Genomic DNA, 12333 nt, shown 5'->3' with positions numbered 1-12333 from the left:
TTCAACATCTCATTTTAAAAAGCGCACACGCTCACTCGCATGGGCTACTTTCTTGAGATAATTTGGCACCTATGACAACGTCTTAACCAAAAGCGTTGCGATTAATAGTAAACCTTTGTTTTAGCTAATTAAGGCCAGAATGGAAAAGAATGCCACTCATCAGCATCACTTAATAAAGGATGTAAAAGAGAAACAAAAATGATCAGCATTTAAACATGATACTACTGTGAACTCTGGAGTTACCCAGCTAGACCAAGATGAGATAGGAGTAGCTGGTTCCTTCCAAATGTGAGCAATGGTTCCCCTTCTAAAAGAAAAAAATAAATGTGATACTACTGTAAATCAGAAAAAGTCGAAGGAAGTAAAAATTTACTAGAATCATTTCAATACGGGTGATCCAACCAACATGGACTGGAATTTTATCTTCATTAATTTCAGATACTGGAAAATATATTTTTAAAGAATTCCTAGACATGTTTAAAACAAAAAGCTGGGAGAAGGGGCAGGAAAGGCCCTCTGTGGCTCTGAAACAGGAGAGCAGGAGGGAAGACACAGCACGGAGCCAACAATACTTCAAATGTGCTGAGCCTGAGGTCGGGGTAGAGCTCAGTGGGAGAGTGCGTGCTTACCAGCAGGCACCAGGTCCCGGGTTTAAGACCGAGCTGGGCGGTCAGGAGGCTCGGAAAACGTGGGGAGAACGATTTGGTATCAGCTATCAAAAATTAAAATACATACACCATTTAACCCAGCAATTTCACTACAAAGAAGTTGCCCAGGCTTTCCTTATAAAGTTCACTAAGATATATTTAAAAAAAAAAAAAAAAAAAAACGATCTGTGTCTGCAAGCGGAGGCCACCTGGCCCGCGCCGCCAGGATCTCTGATGTCTGTTACTGAGTGAAAAAACAGGGTGTTGGGACAGTCAAATAGGTTAAATCCTATTTCCCATCACCTTCTGGCACACCACCAGATTCTTCTGGACGGAAACACAAAATGATAAACAGTTCAGGGGATTTAATTTTTGCATTGTGTCTACATGTTTTATTTTTTTTAAATAGATATGCTTAGGTATTTTAAACATAAAGAGAAGGACAGAAGCAGCATTTTAAAGAAAGGGAGAGAGAGCACTGGGGAGGCACGTTCCCCACCTGCTGCTACAGGTTAACGCAGTCTTACCGGCTACAGACTCACTTTCACAGGCACTTGATTCAGAGAATTCCATCACACAAAGTGATCAGAGATGTAAATGCACTTTCATGGGCAAAAATGCTGTGAATTATTTACTTTGATTAAAAAGAAAACCCGAAACAAAAACCAGAAATGACCTAAATACCAATGGAAGTTGATTAAGTAAATGGTCTCTCCTTAGGCTGAAAATCTACACAGTGATTAAAGAACCCTATTTTTGAGGAATATTCAGTAAGATAAGGAAATATTGGCAAGTGAAAATAAACAAGCAGCAAACTGTATCATCCCATCAATTTTACTGAAAAATGTATAAATACACACACACTTAAGAAAGACCAAAATGTTAACGATAAATTGATTGCAGGCGGTTGGATTGTAAATGAATGCTTTTCATTGTCTTCTTTGTGCAGTTTTGTATCTTTCTATACTTTTTTCCACCATAAATTCGTTTTATGATCAGAAAGGAACATTGAAGGAAGAAACAGAACAAGTGTAAGCTCGTGGGGGTTGGGGTTTACGGCAGGTGCTTGTCCCTGCACATTAAGGGGAGTAGTCCAGGAAGACCGAGCTGGCAGCCCTGAGACCAAACCCCAACAGCCCAGGCACTGCCAGGAGGTGCCCTGCACAGCATTGCCCCCTCGTGGCCAACCCACTCTGGGCGCCCACAGCCCTGATCCAGGAGAGGCCAGAGACCAGGCGGACCCAAGAGGGACTGTGGTCTGAAGCTAACCACATACATTTGCAGGTCGCTCCCCAGAAGTTAGGACACGATTTCTCCAAACACGGTGCGAAGACACAAAAGGCAGGGGAACCCACTGCCCTGATCCCACCGGCTTCCCCTGCTCCATTTCCAAGGCGACCTCGATCAGGCTGTCAGGCCTGGAGATGCAGATGAAGTAAATGGAAGACAGGAACAAGAATGATGAAACAGACTTCATCCTAAAGCAGAAGCAGGTTCTGAGACCCGCTGGGGAGAGGCGGCAGGTGGATGGGGTTGCTCCCCATGCACACGATCACTCGACACGTCACTCACATCATCCCCCCACATGCCCAGGCTGGCCCTGCCCATGCACGGCCTCTCCAATCCATCCTTCTAGGACCACCAAGGACCTCCTGCCTCAGGCCACCTGCCTGTCACTGCCCCATCTTCACCCTGATGCCATCCCACGTTGCAGACGCTGCTACCAGCCCCATTCTGGACTCCTTCTCACTAATCACAAGGCTAGTGGCGATGAGGAGGCGCAGAGCCAGGCAGCAGAGGCCCAGGCTCCCAGCTGGGCCCCCAGCCCACGGCACCTTCCTGTGGAGGCTGCACTGTCTGCCCCGCCAGGAGAGGAAATGCCAGGCCCACACAGGCTGCCCATGGGGCGAGGGGTCGGAGATGGAGACCAAGGCGGAGAAGACAGTGTGTGGCTGAGTCTGGATGTACTAGCCGGCTGCTATCCAGGGTGCGGGGAGGGGGCGAGCGGGGACCCTCCCAGGGCAGGGAGCTCAAATAGGGAGCCTGAAAACCACATGATAGATGTGAGCTTGGCTTTGGACCCTAGAGTGAGGGCACAAGGTGACAGAAACAATCACTGGGGAGCAGACCTTGAGGTACACATGCACCCACTACCCTATAGCTCACTGCAAAGCTTCTTCCAAGCGGGGAAGGGGCTAGCTAGTCAGAGCTGGGGTCTGGGGGCCTGTGGGAGACTGTGGGACAGAGGGGCCAAGGAAGAAACCCAGGACCCCACCTCTCGTGCTCCCAGGGAAGGCCACAAAGCCAGGCATGTGAAAGGCACGCAGGACGCGGGAATCCAGGAAGCCAAACGTGATTCCTGACACTGGTATGAAGTGGGGGAGGGAAGGGGCCCTGCACGCAGGCAGGTCTGCGACCTGGGATGGGAGGGATGGAGCTGCAGGGTCCTGCAGGGTCCTGGGCCACAGGGTCAGGGGAGGGGGCTGGAGACACCGGCCAGAGAAGGTGGGCCAGTGAGCCCAGGTGTGCAATTCCTCCTGGACCTCAGGAGCCGTTTTAGGAGTGGGGGCGGGTGCTGCTGGAGCTCTGTCCAAGTGGGGGACACCAAGGAGGCTGCTCAGCCCCAGCAAAGGAGAGGCCCCTAACTGTGTGGGTTAATCAGGTCGAATCCAGGGGTCACAGGCTCCTGCCGCCAGTCAGCGTGCACTGTCCGGGAAAAGTCTGGACCCTTAGGTCTTGTCAATCCTCCTCTCTGAGGAGTAATGGGGGAGATCAGCCCTTGCCTCGGGCTCCAGGATGGCTCTGGATTGCCCTGGCTTCACCCGAAATTTGATTTTTTTTTGTTCCTTGTGGATTCTTTTGGGTTACGTTTGATTTTTTAAAACATTGCACTAATTATTATTACTATTACTTATCCTGATCCTGCATTTTGGACGCGTTTCAATTGTGTGCCTCACTCCCCTCCCCCAGTTCCATCCCCGAGGGGTCAAGTTCAGTCAAGAGGGCTGGGGGCTGGGGGTGGGGGCACTGGAGGAAGAAGACAGCAATTAAATCCCTGTTTCTACTCTGGCAATATTGGCAACAAGGAAGCCTGAAAGTTGTCCTGTTACAAATTATAGGTAAATGTATCAACTCACACATACTTTGAAACTCAGCAGTCAAGAAAGTAAGGAAAATGTCCGGGGGCCAGAAGTGTCAAGACAGCAAGGATGCAGGCCAGGGAACGGGGCCACCACGGGAACTGCCCGGGCTGCTGCAGTCTGAGGAGACCAGAGTTTCCTGAGTCCTTTAATGTTTCCTGGGCTCTCACAGAAAAGCTGGGGCCTGAGCAAGATGGGCAGGGAGGTTGAAGCCCTCTGGCTGAACCCCAGGCCCTGAGAGGCTCCATCAGCAAATACTGACCAGGGGAGATCGTGCAGTGGGGAAGGCGAAAAAGCTGACCCGTCTCAGACCCAGCTCTGCCCCGGGGAACCTCAGCAGTGTGTCTGCACCTGCCTGCCATCTGGGGCCAGCTTCCCCACCTGAGACTTCCAGAGACTGTGACCGGAGGGAGGGAGGTAGGGCATAGCCATTAAAAGAAAGACACAGCAATTAGCACCAAGAAGGTGGAAGACTCATCTCCCACTAGACCTCAAGCTTCAATCTACGCTTATTAAAATACCATCACAGCTAATTGGCCCTCCCACAGGGGCCAGGACAGTTTCAAGGCCGACCATAAAAGGTCAGAGGGTGCGCAGTGGCCCGATTCCTGGGAATCCCCGCCCCTTCGTCAAAGTAGTTGGAATAATCCTGCCACCTGTTAGGATATGAAGTTACCAAGCCCATAAAAACTGACAACCCCGCACCTCGTGGTCACTCTCCTTTCTGAGCCAGATGGCCCGCACTCTGTCTCTGGTGTGTATCTCTCTCTCTGAATGAATTTACCTTCACTCAGCTGTGGCTCACTCTTGAATTCTTTCCTGAGCGAAGCCAAGGACCCACACTCACCAAGGCGCATCCTAGGGACTCAACTGAGACCTGGGACACAGCCATCCTCTTGCCCCACAATTTTCCTGTATCAAAACCACAAGCATTTAGTTTAAAGCCACCGGCATGGCTGACAGAGGAAAGGCCAATCTTCTTTACGGAGTTCACCATCATCAGAGCTCTTAAGGGATTTCCAAATAAAGTTTTCCCAAATATGAACTCAAAAGCAAAGTCACACAAAAAAAATCCCTCTAGGATAAGGCACCGCAAGTGAGACAGCAGGAGTTTGCTGCTTCCTGAAAAGCTTCAAAAAAGTGATGAAATTCCTTTTAAAGGCATAAAACCCACAAGGAGAGAAAACAAGAGTGCAGAAGGCAGCAATGCAACCTCAGGAAATAGGCAATCGGTCACTGCCGTGCAGACCCATGAACACAAATGATGGGGAAAGAGAGAATGTTCAGGAGGCACAGGCTTCAGTGGAAGGGCAGAGGCTGGAGCACAGACTGTAACAGAAAAGAAACAGATCTGACTCCATATTAGATCTGCCTGAAATAGACAGGAAGCCTATTCTCTAGACTCTGATCATTTCAGATATTAACACTCTTGCACTTATATAAAGATAACAAGTTGCGGAATAGAAAATACCATTTGTTTTACTGGAGGTTTACGGGGACACCATGACCTGACCCACACGGACAGCTGCCAAGAGCAAAGAATTCCTGCACCAAGAAGTCTGCAACAACCAACCACACCCCTCCCCTTTTTAGCATAAAAGGAGCCTGAATTCTGACTTGAAAAAGATGGTTCTCCAGGACATCAGTCTGCCATCCTTTCGGTCTGTCAGCTTTCTGAATAAAGCCGCTATTCCTTGCCCCAACACCTCATCTCCCGATTTACTGGCCTGTCGTATGGCAAACAGAACGAGTTTGGACTTGGTAACACAATGCCAAGAGGATATGGGAAAAATGCGGTCCCAACTGGTGTCTGCCGAGGGCCTGCACACTGGGGCTGACCTACCTTGTCATCGTCCTCACAGGTCATGACATTGGAGAAAGGGATCTCCGCCTTGAACATCTTCCGGCAGTGCATGAGCTGTACCAGCAGGTAGCACACGGTCTTGAACTTCATCCTTTTGGCCGGTTTTATGTCCGAGAGAATCAGCCCTGGAAATATCTGTGCAGACGTGGGGCAAAGAGAAACGCTGTGAGTGGACACACTCGTCCTGCCTGTCAGGAAGGGAGCACGAATGTGACGAGCAGGGAGGTCACAGCCGCCTGCTCAAGGCCTGCTGCTCGCCAGACACAGCAGGGAGCAGAACCAGCAACCCAGTTCCAAACTCGCAGCTCTCAGATACCCCCAAGGCCTCTGAAAGCCAGATCAGTGCCCCGAATCCCGGGGTGGATTCGGACTCCTGTGTGGATTCAGGGACCTCGCCCAGCTGGGTCAGCACGAGGCTGATGAATGTCACCCATGAGCCCCCGGGGGCCTTCTCGCAGCTTCCCCTTCTGCCTTTTACCTTTTTCTCTCTCCTCATCCCAAACTTCTCCAAAGGGGCTGCTCCTTGTACAGACCTCGTCACCCCGCTCACCCCCAAACTGCAGCCATGACTGATGCTGGTGCTTGATTCTGCATGATGCATGGGGTAGCATCCCTGCAGGGCGCCGAGGCTCCCTCTCTGGCTCGGAACCTCCTGCACCCCTGCAGTGGCCCCCAGGCCTCCCTCCTCAGCCCCCACTCCACTCCCTTGTCCCCAGGTTGACCCCCACTGGTCACCCAAACCTCTCCCCCTGCCCTCCTCCTGGCCATGCTCACACCTGCAGTCTGCCCGCACACTCACTCCCTTTTTCAGGACTCAACTCACCGTGCCTGCCTGACCCCTCTGAGCCCCACGTCTCTCTCCTGGCCAGTGCCACTCCTGTCCACGGTCCCCATGTCACGTGAGCACCACTGCATCCCAGGGACCGAGGATGCAGCAGGCAGCAAAACTCAGTTTTCCCTTGTATCTGACCTACTTGTGTCCTGAAGGAGCACTGGGGCCACCTGAGCCCAGCGCCCCTCACCTGAGCCCTGGAAGTGGCTCAGTCACCCTCGATCGTGTCCAGGTCACTTTTCCTTGACAAAGTGACCTCTAGCGCCCCACACACGATGGTCACAAGCCTTCCTGTGTGCACAGATCCCTCAATCCATAGGGCACCCCATCCCTGACTTCCTGCAGAGGGTTCTCAAAGCTGATTACAGGAGAGGCAGAGGGGAGGTGCGGGAGGATGCAGGATGGCCCAGCCCTTGAGGTCCCCAGGGCCTTGACCTCAAGTTAAGTCCCCCTGCCCTCCCCTACTGCCCTCCCCACGTGCTAAGGCCAGGCCCAGGGACAAGGTTAGTGGGGACACCCTCCAGTGCGCACAGAGCTCAAGGCCTGAGAAGCAGTGATCTGAGGAGAAAACAGGAGCCGTTAGTCTTTGAGAAGGCGCAGCACAGGAAGGGTTCTGGAACCTACCTTTCGCCTATGTGAGGGCACGATGAAAAAGGTCTCGATATTATGAGTTTTCAGAAAACTGTTCCTCTCGTGTCCATGGCCCGGCTCCACCTCATAGTCACCATTCAGGCACGCCAGGGTGGTCTTTGTGATGTGAACCTTCCTACAGAAAAGGAGGCAGAGATTTGGAAGGAACATTCAGGCAGAGGGGAGTAGGGGCCAGAGGGAGACAAGAAGCAAGTGTCAGGATTCAGTAGAGACGATGCGGAAGGAGAGGGCGGCCAGGTGAGGGGAGAAGCGAGGCCCCTCCCCAGTCGGCAGTCTGTCCCCGAAACCTGCAGGGTGGGAGGACCCGGCCCAACATCAGGCCCACGCTGCCCCCACACAACGGGGGGCAGGTGGGAACAGTACCCTGTGGGCGGCATTCACACTCCCCTAAGTGAGTTTTCTCGTGACAGAAGGAGAAATCCTCACCGTTAGTGCAACCTGAGCAGAAACCGATCCCACACAGCCTGAGCTCCCGCCCCTTAGCACGGCCTGAGCGCTAAGTCCTTGCATCTCTGCACAATCTCCTGAAATCCTTGCCAGCCTCGGGGATGGGGGAATGGGGAGGGGCAGACATGCAGAGCGCTGAGGCAGGAGTGAGTGTCCCCCCATGGCTGGCTCTGAGAGCACTTGGGACTCTGTCTCCCCATCAGCCTGGCCCTGAACTGCAAAAGGAACCCAGGCACCAACAGTCTCTAGAAATGAGTGTGTGTCTGCTCATGCATTCACTGGTCCTTCCTCCCTTCTTCCCTTGCTTTCACAACAGAGATGGACGGCACTCCTGCTGCTGAGCTGAGGGGCCCACAGGGAGACAGGAATGTCAGCCATGGCACTCAGCACAGAGCATCCCAGGCCTGGGAAAGAGGAGGAGTCTCGGGCGAGGAGGCCCTGAATGCACATGGTGGGAACGGACGGCACCCAGGGTCCCAGTCTGGACCCGCGGAGAAACTGGGGGCCTGGCTGGTCCTGAGCAGCAAGGCCACTAAGGGGGACAGAGCACCCTCACTAGTGAGCGCTGCCCACACTCACCAGGGGCGATCGCTCACCAGCATGTGTGGTGGGAGTGGAGACAGTCAGCCACGGGAGCACTCCATCCCCGGGGATGGAGGGTGGCGATGCCCAGTGTCTGCCACCTCCCAGGCCCCTGGCACCAGAGGCCCGCTTACTTATGAGACTGTCCTGTCCACGATGGCAGGGGTGGGGAGACATGAGGCCTGGGGCGGGGGGGGCCCACCACATGCTGGAGCTGGTTCTGGCCTGAGGGCCCCTGGGGGTGGGGAGGAGCATTTGCTCAGGATCCAATTTCACCTGCTTCTAGGCAGCCTGGAACACGCACCCAGCACACCGGTTTGGGGCAGACCGGGAGCTGCATGTGCTTGGGGCAGCAGAGCGGGGTGTGTTGTCTCCTGCTGCCAAGAAGCTGGAAGCTGTCACCATGCAAGGAGCAGACCCCTCCCTGGCCTTGGCCTCTCCAAGACAACCACCCAGGGCCTACGGCCTTGGGAAGGAGCCCATGAACCGAGTCTCAGGAGTCCCGGCATGAGAGGGTGGGTAAAGACACAGTGTTGATTCACTCCTCCCATGGATGGAAGGAAGTATGGAGAATGGATGGCTGGGTGGATAAAGCAAGCAAAAGAAAAAAATCCCATACGAGTAATGCAAGAAACAGCAATCCTAAAGCAAGAAGGAGTGAGGAAGTGGTGAGAAGCCTGGGGGTGGACATCATCTCCAGGGGCCTGGGGGTCTCAGGTTACTAGAAAACCCCTATCACTGCCCCCAACCCAAGGGCGGGGCAGGACCCTGAGGGATGCACAAGCCAGGTGTGCCAGGCCCCTAAAGGCACTGGGAAGGGCAGGCTTGGTAGCCCCTGGTCCCCACTCATCAGGCAGCTTCCCAGCAGCCCCTCCCCGGCCAGCTTCCCTCCACTCCTCCCACCTCCCTGCCTGGGAGACCTGCAGTGCGCTGCCTCCCTGGAAGCACCCATGCTTTCACCCTCCCGGTGCCCTGAACCCTCTGTTGAGGCCACCACTGACCTCATGCACCTGACCTGGTGTCCAGTCCTCATTTTGCTGCAAAAGAGCAGTGCTGAACACAGCTGACGGCCCTTCCTCCTCTGGGGGGACACTCCTTCCGGCTGCCCACGCTCCCTCTAACCGCCCCCACCTCTCCCTGCTCCCCTTCTCAGGAACCTGGGGCTCAGGCTTGGCCCTTCATCATCTTCTCTCTTTCTCATGATTGGCATGGAATTTCCAGGGCGTCAGTGCCCCGAGTGCCTGTGACCCCTCCACACTCAGCCTCCAGCCCAGACCCCTGCCCAGCCCCTGACCGACCTCTCACCTCAGTGCTGGGGAGACCTGGCCTGACAGGTGATAAAGGACCTCCCAGGCTCAGGGCCCCAAGCCCAGCTCTGTGTTGATTAACACCCCCCCCCACCCTGTGTCATGCTCCCCCCTTCTGCATTCCCTGTAGTGTTCCCTGTGGCCCCCCAAGAACATGAACTCCACCAGGGCCGGGGTCTGTCTCTGCTGCCAAAGCCCACCTCCTGGAACAGCACCTGCACACAGCATGTGCTCAGTAACACTGTGCTCCTGGCTGGCAGCATTTCTTTGGTGGTGGGTGGGGGACCATCTTTTAGAAATGGGTGGGGTGGAGGAGAGGAGGGAAGTAGCAGAGAACAGGGCAGGGAGGAGGCAGCCCCTCCTGCAGGTCTGGTAGGTGGAATAAGGGAAGGGAAGCTGCAGGTCAGTCTGAACTTGAAAGAGGCACTGGCCAGGTGAAGGGCCTGGGGAGGGGCTGCCTAGCGGTGGGAAATCTGTGCTTGTCCTAAACTGTGGAGCTGCAGGGCAGACGGAACACACAGGACCTCAGCAGGGAGGCAGAGGAGAGAGGTGGGCAGCTCGTCACCACCTAGCCAGCTAAGGGTCAGGAATTTGTGCAGCACAGTGGGGCGGCAGGAGTGCTGTCAGTGGGGGGCCGCTCTGGCTGCCAGAGCGGGAGGGGCAGGGACAGTGAGAGGGTGCTTACAGCAACCCCCCGAGGCCTTGTGCTTTAGGGTGGAGGACAGGGGAGTGGGGGGCTGGCAGGAAGTGGGGTGGCAGGGAGGGGTCAGTGGCTGTGAGTGTCCCCCACAAGGGGACGCTCAGAGGCTGCCCAGGATACAGACAAAAATGGTGTGGTTTTTGAGCCCATTTAGAAATGCTGTGGCCACTCCCATGGCTGGCTCAGCCGTGGTATTCAAGATGATTTTGAGTCCCCACCTCCATTTTCCTGTTGTTAGATTCTAACTCCCATGCTTGCTACTACTGTGGTTTCAGTAAACCTTCCTTTCATGCGATTAGCAGCCGCTGGCCAGAGCGAGCACCGCTGGATCCTGGCTGTCCCCAGCCAAGCTCAGGGCCTCGGCACAGGGAAAGGGCTGCGTGTTTCAACCACCTCCCCTGAGGTCAGGCCGGGAGGGAGGGGGAAGGATGTGCCCAGAGGACACCAGGCCTGCAGGGTGAGAACAGGCCGCCTCAGGGTGGGGAGAGGGCAGGCAGCGAAGGTCAGAGGGGCCAGAGCAGAGGGCGCAGAGCTTTGCCCTGACGTTCACAGGACGTGTGCAGAAGCAGACGTGGACATGCGGGTGGCTAACGCTCAACTCCAGCACCTGGGAGCCACTGCTGGTCTCTGCAGTAGATGTGAGCACGTCCTGTGATCTCCTCTAACGGGAGGAAATCAGGATGGCGGGACCTCGAGCGCGAGCCTCAGAGCCCCCTTTCCTGCAGTCACATCAATGTCCTGCCGCCCCCCGCTAGGGGAGGAAGGGGAGCTTCTGTAGTGTTTTGTTTTGTTTTGTTTTGTTTTGTTTTTTCATACAGTATACTATGCCTTGGCTTTGTGAAAGGTTTGAAGAAAATGAGCCCAGAGAAGGCAAATGTAGTTACAACGCATCAGAAGTACACAGACCATTGAGAACTCATCCCCGTTCTAGGGGGAAACCTGTAACTTCCCCAGAGGGGCTCTGAAGCCACAGCACGTTCCCCTCTGAGTCTGAGAAAGAAGCGAAGTGCGACGAGGCCGTCAGCACTCCGGACAGCTCCAAGCCGGGCACGCAGCCCCCGCCTCCAGCCTCCTCCTCCAGGGCCCACTCGCCTGCTTTCTGTGGGGTTCACGGGGTCAGGTGCCTGAATCAGCCCAGAGAAAGTCTCTTCCATGTTGGTGGGGGGCCAAGATGGCCCGGCTTCCCGGATCCCCACACAGAAGGTCGGGTTAGAATCCCCCACACCTGCCCTCAGGGTCCCAGACTCACCCAGGCAGGCCGGCAGCTTCCATGACGTTGGCCAGGGTCACATCGTTGGACCACACATCGTACTGCCACTTGCGCAGGCCCAGGACCCCGCAGAGGACCCTGCCGGTGTGCAGCCCCACACGCATGTTCAGGTCCACCTCAGTGGCCTCAGCCACGGACCTGCAGTAAACAGACACAGGACGTGGGGCTGGGTCCCAGCTGTCTGCTCCCGGGACGCCACAAGGACAGGAAAGCCAGGCCTTGTGCTGCCCCTGCTGTGAGGCCGGGCATGGTGCCCAGAGGAGGAGCATGGGGGGGTTTCCTGACCTCATCAGCCCAACCCCTGAACTATGAACTGCTCCGGGCTGGCTCCCTGCAGCTCCCTGGCCACTGGCCATCTCACAGTGCATCACACCCCCCCTTTCCCCTCCCCACCCAGGGCAGCCCTGAAGGGAAATGAGCCCAGGGTTCCAATCCCAGGACCCCGAGCCGTCTCTGAGCACCACTGCCCTGGGCGGGGCGCTCACGCCTGCTTACTAGCAAGAGGCCCGCATGAGAGCCACAGGGAGCATCTAACAGTCCCAGGAGCCCTGGGAACAGGCAAGCTCTGACCCTGGGCCCCTGACTGAGAGGGTGGGCTGCAGACCCAGCCTGCAGGGTGGCCCAAGGCTCTGCAAACCTGCCTTGAACAACAGATGGACTCCGTGGGCTGCAAACTGTGCCTCAGTCACTTGTGGGAGAAACAAGATAATGTGCAGACGCCAAGATCAGACTGCAGGGCTCGGCGCGCACCCCACCTCCCCAGCCACTCACGACCCTGGGCTCCAGCCCCAGCTGGGGACACAGCGGCTCCAAGTCCTGCGGCGAGGCCCCGGGCGCGACCACCCTCGGAGGTGGGGGCAGCATCCCAGGAGCACTTGCGCAAGGTAACGGGA

At 55.6% G+C, this 12333-nt stretch overlaps 1 protein-coding gene across 1 annotated transcript in view; it reads right to left on the bottom strand.

The window, feature by feature from the left end:
* The window catches only part of ADCY1 (adenylate cyclase 1), a 98083-nt gene that overhangs the window by 26131 nt on the left and 59619 nt on the right, over positions 1-12333 (bottom strand). Inside the window, exons 6-8 of the mRNA XM_074367761.1 lie at positions 11420-11578; positions 7108-7249; positions 5631-5786 (exon numbers count right to left, since the gene is read on the bottom strand). Coding sequence (XP_074223862.1) covers positions 5631-5786; positions 7108-7249; positions 11420-11578 — 457 coding nt within the window. The remainder of the gene's footprint in view (positions 1-5630; positions 5787-7107; positions 7250-11419; positions 11579-12333) is intronic.

Source organism: Camelus bactrianus, chromosome 7 (assembly GCF_048773025.1).
Source record: "Camelus bactrianus isolate YW-2024 breed Bactrian camel chromosome 7, ASM4877302v1, whole genome shotgun sequence".
In the NCBI taxonomy this organism is placed as follows: Eukaryota; Metazoa; Chordata; class Mammalia; order Artiodactyla; family Camelidae; genus Camelus; species Camelus bactrianus.
Note: the sequence above shows the minus strand (reverse complement) of the source record. Positions and strands in the feature narration are given on the sequence as shown.